The 14947-nt window shown below is 35.9% G+C and overlaps 3 protein-coding genes and 1 long non-coding RNA gene across 8 annotated transcripts; 2 read left to right on the top strand and 2 right to left on the bottom strand.

Annotated features, from left to right (window-relative positions):
* Window positions 1–1293: 1293 nt before the first annotated feature.
* Window positions 1294–3466, bottom strand: LOC112182557 (trihelix transcription factor PTL). Its single transcript, XM_024321068.2, has 2 exons — window positions 2952–3466; window positions 1294–2309 (listed from the first exon to the last, which is right to left on the bottom strand). Exons 1-2 carry the CDS (start codon window positions 3395–3397, stop codon window positions 1442–1444), a joined length of 1314 nt encoding a protein of 437 aa, XP_024176836.2. The 5' UTR covers window positions 3398–3466; the 3' UTR covers window positions 1294–1441.
* Window positions 3467–5850: 2384 nt separating this feature from the next.
* On the top strand, window positions 5851–6558 carry LOC112163723. The gene has a single exon (XM_024300000.1). The coding sequence runs from the start codon at window positions 5851–5853 to the stop codon at window positions 6556–6558; it is 708 nt and encodes a 235-aa protein (XP_024155768.1).
* A 2291-nt stretch (window positions 6559–8849) lies between these two features.
* On the bottom strand, window positions 8850–13322 carry LOC112192484. Of its 5 annotated transcripts, none has more exons than XR_005807659.1 (12): window positions 13130–13322; window positions 12781–12839; window positions 12621–12650; window positions 11893–12029; window positions 11610–11798; window positions 11392–11472; window positions 10696–10810; window positions 9825–9884; window positions 9610–9729; window positions 9481–9528; window positions 9284–9378; window positions 8850–9149 (listed from the first exon to the last, which is right to left on the bottom strand). It is a non-coding gene; the product is annotated as an uncharacterized LOC112192484 (long non-coding RNA). The 5 variants fall into 5 exon arrangements; XR_005807656.1 differs by having other exon boundaries at window positions 11610–11668; window positions 13130–13321; XR_005807657.1 differs by having other exon boundaries at window positions 9610–9734; window positions 11610–11668; window positions 13130–13321.
* Window positions 13323–13446: 124 nt separating this feature from the next.
* LOC112192475 lies at window positions 13447–14202 on the top strand. The gene has a single exon (XM_024332232.2). The coding sequence runs from the start codon at window positions 13493–13495 to the stop codon at window positions 13991–13993; it is 501 nt and encodes a 166-aa protein (XP_024188000.1). The 5' UTR covers window positions 13447–13492; the 3' UTR covers window positions 13994–14202.
* Window positions 14203–14947: the final 745 nt, after the last annotated feature.

The raw sequence follows: 14947 nt of genomic DNA on the forward strand, positions 1-14947 counted from the left end.
ATATTTTGAATGTCTTCAACCCCATAACATTATTCATAATCCAAAAATGAGATTTTTTCCATTTCTGGATTATAATACACACACACACATGTGAGTTCTTCAATTGTTAGGATCTTTGCTTGGGTTTGAAAGAATGAATTAATGTTGTTGCATCTACCTATCTATCTATATATACTATAAATTAAGGTTTCACTAAAATATGGATTGTTCAAAATACCCTTCAATTTAAAAAATAAATACTCATAATGAAATTAATCTATCTAAATAGTTATTTTAGTAGTATGAAAAAAAAATTAAAGAAGTAGGTAATAATTGAAGAGATTTCACTTACCAGACGTGCATTGCATGGATATGAGGTTAGTTACAATAACATTGACCACAAGAAAAACATATGTATAGATTTTCTTCGAAGATTTGTTGTGGAATTAAGTTTATGGCTAGTTTGGGATTACTGTGATTAAAAAAAAAAAAAAAAACTAAAGCTGCTGCTACTACTTTGTTGTGAAAATAATCAGTTGTGAATTAAAATAGTTTCGTGTTTGGTAAACAATACTTTTGAAAGTACTATCAATACATAAACAACATCAGAACGTGTTTTGATCGAAAACAGTTTCTAAAAGTAATATTTGAGTGCTTCTAAAATCTGCTGCCACTACCTATAATTTTCAAATAAAGCTGTTTTATTTATTTATTTATTTACCAGACACAATAAAATCTAAAATTTTAAATAAAAACTAATTTTTTTTTAAGAGCGAAACAATCCCAAATGGAATCTTAGAGATAATATGCTAAAAGATCTAAACCAAAAGAAAAGTGCACATTGACATTTTTTAAACGTTAAAATTACATTATCATTGGTGAATTAAGATAATATTAGCACCAATTTAAATCCGTTTGATTAGATACATTAGTTTGAACATAAAATGTACCTAAATTTATAGACCTATTGTAAATGAACGATGGAAAATCAATAGCCGGAATTTAAAGAGGAAAGATATTATATAGGAGTAATTCTATCTTCAATTCTTATACTAAAACTTAGTACGAGGTTAAACCATTATACTAATGATGAAAAAGAGTACACTGCACTAATACATGCCCTCGTATTAGTAACTGTTCACCGGACTGTAATGTCGTTATACCACATTGTCAACTTACAGTCAGCAAGCTTGAAAAAAAAAATGATGACAGCATCAATTTCTCAAGTTTGTCTCTCCCGGAGAGTGTTGGAATAAGTAAGGTTTAAACTGATGAAGAGTATCAAAATGAAACCAACAAAAAAAGTAAAGAAAACTGGATCAGATCGAACACTTTCCAGAATAACACCGTCATAAATCCACCTTAGGAATTCAAATATATTTACACTGAAATAATGTAATTAAAGAGAACTCAGTTCTCTGTAATTTACTTAACCTTTTCTGAACTTACTACTGGTTCCTTATCACTTGCTGAGCTTCCCACCATACCTATTCCACAAATTTTCTCCTTCATTCGTCGGAATGTAAAAGGAGGTAGAGTTCATATTCATATAATTAGAACTTGAAGATAATAGACCTCCATCCGTCAGCTGCAGTCCCATGCTCTCGTCCTTGGCCTTGGTGTTGTAACTGTTAGTTCCTATTCCTCGAATTTGGCTGAGAGCCTCCATTATTGAAGCATCTCGAGTTTCCACCCAAGCTCTCTCGTTAGCCCAGAATTCATGTACTTGTTGATTAAACCGCTCTGCCTCGCGCTTCCTCCACTCTTCTTCTTTAGCCAATCTCTCCTCTTCTCTACCTTCAATAGTCTTCAACATCTTCTCCATCCAACCCTCTTGAGCCTTCATCACCTTCATCATTTGGGAATTCACAAACCCCTCCACCTGTGTCTTCCAGGTCTTCTTCATACGCCTTGAACACCTAATTTGGTTCTCATTTTTAGAGTGATCATTAGCTGAATTTGAAAGATCATCTCCATTGTTCTCCGAGCTGGAGGTTTCTAAGTCAGTTGAATTGTTGGAGAAACTAAGGCTCTCCGCACCAAGCTTAACTTCTTGATTTTCTTGGTTAATAGTAGCAGTGGTGTGATTATAAAGAAGAGTAGGGTTTAATGTACCAGTTAGATGGGTTTGATCCGAAGCTGAGGACAAGGGATTGGTAGTACTTTGGTCACCATATATTGCTTCAAGCTGACGAAAGAACCTATAGTGCTTCCCATCTTGTCTCCCAGCTTTGCCTTCTTTGGTTTTCTTGTAGTACTTGTATAGATTCTCAAACTTTTCTTTGCATTTCTTCCCACTCCTGTGATATCCATGATCCTCACTCATTATCCTACATAAACAAATGTATACAAGATATAATCATCATGTAGATACTATTAATTAAAGCAATAAGATGCCCACTAGCATTCCTTTAAATGACACTATTAGTTACTGATATTATTATACTGTGTTAACATTTCCAATTTAAGCATTTCGATCAAATCAAGCGCTTTTGGATTAAATTAATCAAAACCTTCCTCCTTTACAATGATGAATACCGTTCTCCTTTCAGAAAAAGAAGAAGGAAAAAAAAAATGATATACCGTTTATGAATTTATTATGGCCTTTTTACAGATAAGGAATTCAGTAATGGACTGCCCTAATTGAGAAAGAATGGTCCTTCAAATTAAGCAAAAAACAAGAAAGTCTTGGACCAGTCACTATTAGTTTAGCATACCAAAACCACATAAGATAAGAAAAAGAATACCTGGGTCTCCCAGTTAACAAATGATTTGTCACTTTCAAGCACTAAACTCATAAGATGAAGAAACAAACACTAATAACTCATCCAAAAAGCCTGCCATTTCTATCTAAGAAAGCAGGAAAAAATAATAATAAATAAAACCCTAAGCGACATATATTATAACAAAGAAGAAGAAACTAAACACAAACAAATTAAACCCACAGAGAAAAATTAGAAAGAGTATTATACCTGGAAACTTCATCCCACAATGGACCTTTCTGATTAGTCTCCTTGAACTTGGAATCGAGACTGGATCTAATCTCAAGAAGAGTAAGAGTTTCTTGTCTTGGCCATCTGCTGTTATTGCCTGATCCATCATTCCCATTAATATTCCACGCATGCTGATTCATTAACTCTAACCCATACAGCGAACCAACAGATGAAGCAGCAGTAGAACCATTCAGATTACCAGCAACACTACTATTACTAATAATTGTACTAAAATTAGGAGGAGCACCAGCAGCAGAAGCAGAAGAACCAAACTCAAAAAATTCATGAGCATTAACCTCATGACCTACAACGATACTGTTGGGGTGAAAATTATTGTAAGGTCGTACTGAAAACGGGTCTGGGAATTGTACGAGCTGCTGTGTTCTTGAGGCCATCAGCTGCCGGAGGTCTGGATAATCATCCATTATCTCTGTGCAGTAGAACTCGATCTAATAGAGATATGAGAGAAAGAGAGAGCTGAGAGACAGAGTGACTCTGTGTGTGTGTGTGTTTTAAAAGGGAGGTAGCTTTAATAAGCAGGAGTAGTACTTTACTTGAGTGTTAGAAAAAAAGAGGCCAAGAGATTTCAATTGTCTGCAGAATGTGAGAGCTTTTGCCATTGGAGACAGGATCCGAGTCTACCGCAACTTTCGTCAGTCTTGCATCACTCTCTCTCTCTCTCACTCTCACTGTCTGTCTGTGCATGTGAGAGAGGGAAAAAGATGGTATACGTAGTAATTACTGACAGCTATGTGGGAAAAAAGGGCAATATTACGCATTTACAATTCGTAAACAGTAGCATCCGTGTGGTTTACCTTTTTGACTAATCGATGATCGGTGATTCCATCCCAACCATGCATATATCTGTGTCTATCTTATCTACCACCTCTTACCTCTTCAGTTTTGCTGGCGGCTAAATATGCCTCAGTCATTACACTAGAAGATGCGCAAGGCCGAAGGTGCAGCTTCCATACCTTGAACAAAAACGAATGCGAGTTTGTGTAAGAAATGTTAAACTAGTAGGGAATTTGTTTACCACATACTAGGGTACATATATGGCATTAATTCTACAGTAATATACTTATATACATCTACATATGATTCAACATCTTCTTCTATACTTATCTTCTGCTCACTCTTCAAACCATCTCTTTCATGTCAATCAATTGTTTTGAAGTGTGGGTAAGCTTCTGAATTCCCTTTCACACATAATATCCAGCAACAGAGATAATTACCATCAACTAACTATTCAGTACAATTCTTCCTACCTATGTATATACCAAATCTAATTTTCAATAGAAGAAATGTTATATCTACGTATACACTCAGTTTTATTTAGTTTATCTGTTATTATTTATTTAGTTTTTTCTTCTTATTATTAGGTTTCTCTTTGGACTATTTTTGAGATTAAAAAATTAATAAAAATAAGAGATTTTTTATTTAAATTAAACAAATGTAAAAAAAAAAAAAAGAGTTGGCAAGTTGGTATTATTTTACTAAGAATTATCTATAAATAGATAGATAGATCAATCAATGTACTCAAAAAATGAAATAGTAAGACTAAGATCAATCTTTTTTTCTTTTTCTTTTTTTGAAAGGAGAGTAAGATCAATCTTTACCTTGTGAATAATTGAAGCGTTTTTGAAAAACTCGAGCAAAAGTAGATTTTTGAATCTGGATAGGTGGATTCTTACGAGTATTGCACATTTGTCTTTGCCTAAAAAAGAATCGCTGGTCCTTCAATTCTCCCACAGCTGTGCATCACAGCTTATAATCATTTTCAGCCTTTGTACGGACAAGCTGTGATAAAATGGAGTCTAGCTCAGAAGAAAGGAGAGGCCTACTTCTTTTCAATGTCATTATGACTCCTAATTATATGAGGGTTGTAACGGTAATAGAAGATGTGCAAACACAAATCTACAAAATTTAGTTCTTTTTATTTGCTTTAATTATGGTCGTCACCAAACTTCTTTTTTTTTTTTTTTTGGCCTAAAGAAAAATGCTTTATCCCTAGATAATTGGCTGCTGTCATAGGAGTAATGCCCAAACAAAAACAAGTTAGAGATGCGACTACAAGATAGTATTAAATCCCCAAAATCTCAGGACGCTAAATGGGGGTTTTGTAGTATACTTCTCTATGCAAACTTCATATCCATATCTTAGCTGATGCTGCGGCCAAGCTAAACTGAGGTTTTTATCCCAAGAGTGGATGAATAACCCCCCAGCCTCTTTTGTTGTCAACTCTTTGGCGTGATGATCAACCATGCCCCACAGACTAAGAAGCTTAATTTGCAGCTGCTTTTGTTTACTGTAGTTTTGTTCCTTTCCTTTTCTTTTTTTTTTTTGTTGTACTTTGGACTTTGTCCTCTTTTTTAATGAAATATTTTCTTGACCAAAAATAAATAAATCTTAGCTGTTCTTGTCACTTCATTTCAAGAAGGCCGCTAACGAATTAGCTAGGAAGCTCTCCCATTGCATTTAATTTTTGATCTTTCGAAAAGTTTTTATCCCTAGTTGTTTGTTGTAAGATTTTTTCCATTAAAGAGAAAGACATCTTTTTTTTTTTGTTTTTTTTTGTTTTTTGTTTTTGTGAAATGGGAGCCAACGGCCCGAACTACACTTATATTAAATTAGATTGAGATTTACTACCTCAAAATTTTAATTTATTTTAAGAAGACTGCAACTAATATATTAATAATTTAGATTATAGAAAATATGTAGTTTGCTATTTAGATTACACCTAATGTCACTTTTTTTTTTTTTTTTTTAGGACATAACAATATGAGAGATTACGTATATTTAGTATATAATCCTAGCCGCTAGACGCGAGAGAGAGAGGGAAAAAACCCTAGTTAGAAAACTTCACAGTTTTGACGGCATGGAGGAGGTGGATGAGATGGCCGTCCGACTGGCTGCCTCTCTTGGACTGGCAGATGTGCGTAGGCCGGTGGATCTGCGGCCGGCTCGTGGCGAAGGTTTGCGGCGTTCGCAGACGTATCTGGTGGGGAAGCTGCTGACGGCTAGGGCTTTTAACAAAAGATCGTTCATGGGCATGTTCCGTCGTGCATGGAGATTGAATGGACGGTACACTGCTCAGGAACATGGAGACCGATTTCTGTTCACCTTGACGGATCCAACTGACCGCAACCGGATTCTTCGCGGTGGTCCTTGGGGTTTTGACAGAGCTCCGGTTGTCCTGGCACCTTATGATGGAGTGGGAGCGATTAAGGATGTCCCGCTCTCCACCATAGCCTTCTGGATCAAGGTACGTGGGCTGCCACCGGACTTTCATACCGATCGGTGCTTGAGGAGAATTGGCAGTGCTTTGGGGCGGTTTCTGCAGAAAGATATAACAGAGTTTGGAGAGGGAAGGATTCGGATCCGGGTTGAGATGGATCTTCTGCAGCCTGTGATTTTCCGTTGTTGCTTCACGGTGGATGATGGGGTTGATGTAGATCTCGATTTCTTCTTCGAAAATCTCTATGGAAGATGTCAAGATTGTGGTTTGCTTACTCATGTGGGTTTACCATGTGCTGGGCCGCCCTTGCCGGCGGAGGTCAGGAGTGAACAGTCGCGGGTACGGTGAAATCTTGACGGGGTGTTGAGCCGTATGGATGTGTCTCCTCATGTGGGATCAATGGTGTTCGGAGCACAGCTGAGTCCACAGGTTGGACTCGAGAGGTTTCTGCCAATAGCTAAACCAAAAGGGAGGAAGGAAATCAAGCGCAAGATTGTTACCGATGGTGGTGCGGGCAGTTCTGGAGTCAAAAAGGCACCTGTGCCTGAGCTGGTGGAGACTGGTAGTGACCCAGCTTCGGGTGGTCCACGGCAGGAGCCGATTGGCAGTGGTAGTTCTGTGGAGAAGGAGATGCTGGAGGCCGCTCCGAGTTGTGGTATGCGTCGGAAACGTGTGGATGAAGAGGATAGCTCTCCCAAAAAGCTCCGCCTAAGTCTAGCAGTAGGTCGGACCAATTTGGATGTTATGACAATGGGATTGTGTCCTGTGAAACCTATGCAGGAAGTATACAAAAAAAGGCGGGGAAGGCCAAAGGGGGCAAAGAATAAGGCAAGGGAGCTTAAGGTCGTGCATGCTTCCCCTATGAAAAAGTCACCGGCAAAAAAGGTCAAGACTCCTAGGAAAGAGGAGAAATTGGTGAATGGTTTACCGGAATTCACCGTGGTGGAAGCAGTTCATGGTTCCGACCCATCAAAGGGTAAGGAGCCAATAGTTGTTTGATAGGTTGATCCTAGTTTCTATTGTCTATACTAGTAGAGATACCTCTATGAGTCTTGTGGAAGTACTTAGTTGTTAGCGTACCACAATTGCGTGCTCGGCGTGTGTGACTAGGTAGAATAGATTGCCTGCAAGGCGAGGTGTTGGTATTTGGTATAGGCTACTCAGAGCATAAGTGTCTTATTGGAGTAGTCTTTGTACTATTTCTTAATCTATGAACGGAGCATACTATTGGTATGTCTCAATTTGATCAAAAAAAAAAAAAATATGAGAGATTACGTAAATAATTTTAGCTACTCTCTAAGGTAATCAATACCGGAAAAATAGGCCGTGAAATCTACAATTACAAAAGACCTTGAACTGAGATAAAAAGATAAAAAGAGTCCCATTTGGATTTTGAAACATCACTATGGAGTTTTTCTATTAGGACCTCCATATTTACTCATTTGACATCTCATCTCTTTACACCTTCTATTTGCTTTTTAAAAAGTAAAATTTACTAAGTAAACCTCTTTCAAATACCTAACTTAACTTTACTCATAAAAGAAAATTTTTGGGAGTATTAAAGATGAGTTAGTGCTCCCATAATTATTTATTTACTACAAAATAAACTTGATATTGTTCAAAAAAAAAAAGAGATAATTATCGAAAAAAGATAGTGTAACTAATTAACATAAATTTATCGCGGGTTTTTTCAGCCTACTATTTCATGCTTAATTATGGATTTTCAAAGCTTAGTTTTTATGGTTTATGGTTGTATGCTAGAATTTAGATAGGTTACAATATTAAATTTGTTCACGCTCTGCTCTTTTATTATTTATTTTTGTCTTATATGCCGCTTCACAAACTTATTTGGTTAGTTTACTTGAGCGCTCTTTATCCCCAGTTTCATGATCCTCAAGAGAAAGACCTTTGTATCATAGTTTTATTTTTATATAATTCGCCAAGTAATTTTGAATGCATTTTCTCTCGATTTTTTCTTTTTTAAAAGCTTCATAAACAAAGAAAATGAGAAATATGAATTGAGAACTAAAATGGAAATGAATAATTAAAGTATTGTAAATGTGTTTCCATTATTATAAATCTTTACATAGAAAACAAATATTTTTCTTATTAGTTTGTTGTCTTTAACAGTCTTTTTGTATTAGAATACATATGTCATTGAATAATTAAAAATTGAAGGAGGTCGAATAATTAAAAATTAAAAGAGGAGTAGTGAATAGATTAAAAGGTCCCAAAAGAAATTCTTGTCACTATGACGCTCCACGTTCAGTCTAGAAAATTGAAAAATTGTGGATGCCGAATGCCCGTATACTTGGTATTACAAGTGCCAGTCAAGCCCAATATTACAATGACAGTCGAAAGCCCTTCTGGCCCATTATATCCAACCAACGAAGTAGCGTTCAGACCAAAAAAGGAAGAAGTGGAGTGAACCAACAAAAAAAAAAAAAAAAGACCACAACACTCTTCTTCCTTCTTTCGTTCTCACTAGAAACGGCGCCCGCGCTTTGCTGCGGGATGTGAATCGAAACCATGAAATGTACTTGAGTTTAGCCAACTGTGTCTCTGAAAACTTTGCGTGTTATTAAGATCCAAAGGCAAATGTTAAAATACCAAATTGAATCCAATGGGAACAACTCAGATAAAATCATAACGGATATCAAAGTGGAAATGAGGCAATGAAAAAGATATCCCACTGTTTTATGCAAAGCGTTGTTGTCATGGTATCCCTATGAATTCATTGAAATTTCTCCGAGTCCAAGCACAGTGCTAATGTTTTTTTGTACTACCAAAAAGCTACTGGTACAACAGACTATAAGTTGGTAAATCTTATATACTCTTGATATCTTCTAAAGATGGTTCTCTTTCCAACCACGTCCGCGTTGCTTGCAGAACATCTTGAAGGAATTGAAAGCCCTATGAGTTAGTCATCTGGAGAGCTCCTGAGAAGAAACAAAAAATTCAGCGTTCACCAAATTTAGGATTCAGGAATGCTAAGTTCTAATAATAATCAGAAACAAATTGAGCAAAAAAAGAAAGAAAAAAAAAGGTTGCTTTGTGTTAGTTGAGAGGTTACATTAAACTGCATGCAGGATGCATTCATAGCAAGCCACTGAGCATCGACCATGTCAAAAGCTATACGGAACAGTACATCAGAAGCAGGTTCATCTTCTGCATACATTTCATTAGTATTAGATGCAGGAGGTTGAATATCACATTATTAAACATAGTCGATCATCACCGCCTAATAATGTGAGGTGTAAATTTCTTTACCTCCTAATAAGTGCAAGAAATTTATCCCGGGAAGACACCTTGGTCTTGCTGCAGGGTAACATGATGTCAATAAAATTTTAACCTACAAAGTTGTTTGTGTTATTAACATAATTAAACTTGTTTACAAACCTGACCCAAGAGCCAACAATTGAATCAACATAAATGATATGTTTATGCCAGCAACAACAAATAGGTATTCCCAAGTTGCTCGACTCCCAACTTGCTTGAACAATAATCTCCGAAAGATGCCTTCACTTTGAATTTTATAAAATTAGTACCAACTTATTTTTTGTGCACTTCAGAAATAAGGAAGGTAAGAGCCACAAAACAGGATAGAGGCATACAGGGTGAGTCTCGTCAAAAGGTACTTGTAGTTCTTCTTGAAGCCTCAAAAGTCAATGCTCCTATTAAGTTAAAAACACATTTTGAATCCCCAATGTCTTCACCAAATTACAAATGCAAAGCTTAGCAACAAAGTATGTACAACTAAAGCTGAAAACAGAACCAAGCAAAGGAAATATACAGAAAGTTCAGAAACCAAAATCCTAGCAATGAGTGATGTTGTTGTTAGGTAAGAGCTTGCCGACCATGGATACACAAAATCTCCAACTTAAAACAACACTACACAATACCAAATTACCATGGATACACAAAATAAAAGCAAGAACACCATAGTAATAGTTTCTGAAAAAAAGAAGCTTTTTTCTTTTTTGGGTGAGAATTGAAGAGGCCAAACAAAACAGCAATGAAAGTAAACAACCTTAATCACTATCCATACTTAAAGCCTAAAGCTTAATTAGACTCAGCCCACTTCTTTTATACTGTTTCCTGCCTCTAATTTTCTACTTAACCCTAATCGACACTTAATCTCAACATCGAAAATAAAACACTCCTGTACAGAACTGAAACCTTAATATACACCAAGTCCAAAATTAAACTAACAAAAAAAAAAAGTTCCATTATATTATTACTAATTCTTCTCAGAGTTATTACTAATTCTTCTCAGAGGATAAAAAAATTCAACTTGATTGACTAACATACAGAACCCACTTTTGGGTTTTCTCTGTACAACCCAAAACTCAAAGACTCGAATGAATTTTGTATAGTTTCTCAGCTTTTCCAAACAAATCAAACACACCATTGACGAAGAACGATATAAACAAAACTGAAGCTATATGTACAAATATACATGATTTAGAGGGAAGGGAACTGGACCTGGGAGGTGGATCTTCAACAATGGCGATGATCCCTTCCTATTGTACCAATCCCTTCCTATCTCTACACGGGCAAGACGATCGCAACCCTGGGCTGTAAGATCCTCAAATTGTTCCTGCAAAATCGATATAAAAAAAAATCCCACTCAATCAGAAACCAAACAAAGATGCGAACAAAATTTCAGAAATTCAGAAACCGACGCAATTGATTACGTGATTGCAGCAACAATTGATCTTTCCATCTCTTCGCACAAAGCAAATAAACACACGCTATTTTTCCAATATCAATGAGATTTTCAGAAGAAGAAAAAAAAAAGTGTGAGTTACAAAGAAGCTAACCCAGATTTTTCAAGTGATATATTCCAAGAGTAAAAACTCCTTTGATTTTCATGATCAAATAATTAATGTTTTTATCTAGTTAGTGATTTCTTGCATCTAAACAGTAGGACACCAGATATCAAAGGGCAAAGTAGGCTATAGTTCAAGGGTCAATTAATGAAATTATTTTGGAAAGCATAAAAATTTTTCTAAGACCTAGAATCTCATTTTTATTCAATTGGATTTTCAGTTTTGGATCTAATGGTTTATTTTATTAACATGTGATTTCAATATTTAGTGGTTTAAATTCTAAGAACACCAAATGCAGAAATTCATATATCTAGAAGACAAATTGAAGCAGAAAATTAAGAGAAGTTACCTGCAACAGAGGAAAGTATCCAGGAATGGTTTGACAATCTTTGGTGTGATATCAATTGTGTTGCAGATTCTGAAAAGAAAGCTGAAATTTGATATTTCAGTGGGCAAATAATAAATCATTAGCTTATTCAACTGAGAATCAGGTTATATTTGTTATTGATTTCTGGTATTGACATGTTATTAGATTTGAATAAAGTTTCGTGAAATGGGAAAGCTAACCTGCATATTACACACAGCCATCTGAGCTTGATGCATCTATCTAATATGTGTTGCAGGTTCTAAACAAAATCAGATCAATTATTCAGAAAAAAGAATTCAATAACCTCTACCACTCTTTTCGATAGCAACACCATCATCACCCTTATCTCCATTCAACCCGAAGCTTAAAGCAATCACCTTCATTCACATCTTAATATACAAATACACAAAATTTAGAAACAAAAAACACTCACTGAAAACCACAATCTCAAACAACTGAAAGAAACCCAAATCAAACATATACCTCTTCTTCTGTTGAAAGCTTTCTCCCAAAATCGATTAAAATTTCAGCAGGAACCTCTTCCAAAACAAACCCAAACCCTCATCCGAAAATTGACCAAAATCTTGGATCTTTCCTCTTCTTTTTCCTACCTCAGCGATCTGCAATCAAAATAGAAAATCTCACATCAAATCCATAACTCAAAATCACAAATTTTATATCAGATCTAGCTCATAAACTTCGTCCGTCACAATTGAGATTTGTTTAACGCAACCCGGAATAGAAGAGGTATTATAATAACTACACTAAGTATAATAACTATAATAACTACAATGCTTTTTTTTGAAAGTATAATAACTACAATACTGTATTAACTGACAACTGTCTTAATGACTTAAATGAAAGAAAGAAATGACACAAATGATAAACTACAACACAGAAAATTCCTGGGTTTTGTTCTTCTGCTGACAACCGTCTCTTTCTTTCTTTTATGATAAACTCCACCACTTATAGAAATTAATCTAAAATTTAAAACTGTGAAAGAAAAAAAGCATAAATCGAAGCTGTTGGAATTGATTATTTGGATGTCAACCTAAAGAACAAACAGAATATGCAAAACACAGAAACCGACATCAGTGGAAAATTAACAACAGCAAATGATTTAATAGAAGTTATGGTATATAAAAATCGAGTGAACAGCAGGAGAAGCAAACTTTCATTAGAAATAAAATTTGTTCCGTTCCTTGTTTTACCAGATTAGTAACAGAGCCTGAACTTCCGAGCTGTTGAAAAACAAAAACATGTATGTATTATGATTGAGAACACAATTACAGATATGGATAATAAAAATCGAAAAATTGAGTAATTGATGTACAAAGATAAAACTGAATAATATAAAAGTGCAAAATTTACCAAGCTTTTGCTGAGACTGATTGTGATGGATAAGCTTGAAATTGCCTTTTGCATACAACCTACAGAATCAAACAAAACAACCATCACTACTCCAGCACAAAGAAAACACCCAAAAAATCGAAACCCATATTAATTGAAAGCCGAAGTTTTGAAATCACCCAATTGAAAGTACAATCAACCAAAGATCATATCTAAGAAAATAAAGCAGAAAATTGAAGAACTACAACACTGATTGAAAATTGAATTCAAAAAAGCAAGATTGATAAACGCCTATCATCATTCAGAACCCAACAACAGCGATGAGAGATAAAAAAAAAAGATTGATAACAATAATAAAAAAAATCCAGACCTGCAACTATTCCAGACGCAGATACCTCTCTCTCTCTCTACACCTCTTCTGCAATAAATCCAGATCGATCACTTCTTCTTTCCTCTCACAGTCTCTCTCTCTCTCTCTCCCTCTTCTGCAACAAATTCGGATTGATGCTGCGAAACAGTGAATGTCAATCTTGATAGAGTCTTCCCGAAGACACCAAGCATCAGGATTTTGGTTATATATTGTGGGGAAATGGCAGCCTGGTAATTCAGAAAAAACCGAGGGCAAAACCGTCATTTCACACGCTTATGAACAGTAGATGTGAACAGTATGAACAGTGGATTGACGTTTAGTATTTGTTAAATTTTGCTGGTAAAGTTTGATGAGCAGGAAAACATGTTACGGCTTGCTGCTCTCTCACTGCCCGCATTCCAATTCCCATACCCTTTAAATTCCACAACAATTCCTCTATCTATTCCCGCCCAACAATATACCCACCTCAATTCTTTCTCTTCTTCTTCGCTCCTCAAAACCCAAACCCAAATCCCCAAAAGACCCATCAGATTCGTAGCGCTCGCAAACAACAACAACAACAATGGTTTGAACCAGGAGAAGGAAGAGGAAAAAGAGAAAGAACAAGGAATTGGGTCCAACGGCGGCGGAGATGGGTCGGGGAAGAATCAGCGGTCTATATTCAGCAACATCAGGTGGGGCGATCTGCTGCTGGACCCAGATCCTAACAACATCTTGGCCGTCGGATTGACGGGGATACTGACATGGGCAAGCGTGCAGGTTCTGTGGCAGCTCTTGTTCATCTCGTTGGCTATACTCGTTGCTGCTGTTAAGTATTCCTTCATTGCTGCTGTTCTTCTTTTCATTCTCATTACCCTACTTTAATGTGACCCTTGCTTACCCAAAACCTTAAACTTGTGATACAGAAATTCCTTATATATAGTTTAGAATATGTAATTTATATACTGAAGCTTTGAAGGCTGGTAGATTGTTATGTAAATGCAATTTCTGCTGTAGTTAGAATCTGAGATGTGCAAGTTTATCTTGAAATGAAATTTTCATGTAATTGCAGATTATAGTTACAGTTTCTTGTATCTTTTTGGGATTTATCTTTCGGTTTGGAAGCAAGGATTGTTCCGAAAGGCCTCCGTCTTAGGCCTTGATGCTGATTAGTGTAGTAATTTTATTTATTTATTTTTTTTGAAACATTTATGTTGAAAACCCAGCAATCTTCTTCGAGTTTCCACTGAAAATAAATGGCTCAAGCTTCTGTGCTTTGGATATGCATCTGCCATTTGATTTCTGCCTATTTTTGGTCGGCATTGAGTTGAAGTCAAGAAATTACTTCAAAATTTAGGGTGCAACCAAACAATGTCAAGTTTGCATTAGTATATAAACACTTTGCCCGCCCCAGCATTAGTAATATGATCGTGCCAAAGCTGGACTAAATCTAAACGGCCACACAAGCTGAACATGATCCATTTAACGCATTAACACCTGTGATGAAGTGTAAAGTTATCGAGTTACGTTAGATCACCGTGAGACCACTGCGGTATGGAATGAAGGGAGCAAAAGAGAAGGTGGAAAAGGTATAGGTTCATTGAACCTGAATCGTGAAACATATGTGCATTGAAACTTGAAAGGGAAAAAAAAGAAGAAGAAAAAAAAGAGGGTTCAATTCTTATGCTGGAATCAGGCAACAACAATTTCCAATTGTACTATAGCTAAATTGAATGCGTTAAAACTCGTGGATAACCAGGCAATATATGAATACTTTACAAATATAATGTAGTATATATTACAAAAGACGCAGAACAGGAAAAGGTCACAATTCATAAG

The sequence above is a fragment of the Rosa chinensis genome, chromosome 1, assembly GCF_002994745.2.
Source record: "Rosa chinensis cultivar Old Blush chromosome 1, RchiOBHm-V2, whole genome shotgun sequence".
In the NCBI taxonomy this organism is placed as follows: Eukaryota; Viridiplantae; Streptophyta; class Magnoliopsida; order Rosales; family Rosaceae; genus Rosa; species Rosa chinensis.

Excerpts from the sequence above, each read along its gene's own strand:
- LOC112182557 (XM_024321068.2), bottom strand. The coding sequence starts at position 3,397 with ATGGATGATTATCCAGACCTCCGGCAGCTGATGGCCTCAAGAACACAG. Across the intron at positions 2,310-2,951 it reads TTGTGGGATGAAGTTTCCAG|GATAATGAGTGAGGATCATG; the intron begins GTATAATACTCT and ends TTGTTTATGTAG.
- LOC112163723 (XM_024300000.1), top strand. The coding sequence starts at position 5,851 with ATGGAGGAGGTGGATGAGATGGCCGTCCGACTGGCTGCCTCTCTTGGA.
- LOC112192475 (XM_024332232.2), top strand. The coding sequence starts at position 13,493 with ATGTTACGGCTTGCTGCTCTCTCACTGCCCGCATTCCAATTCCCATAC.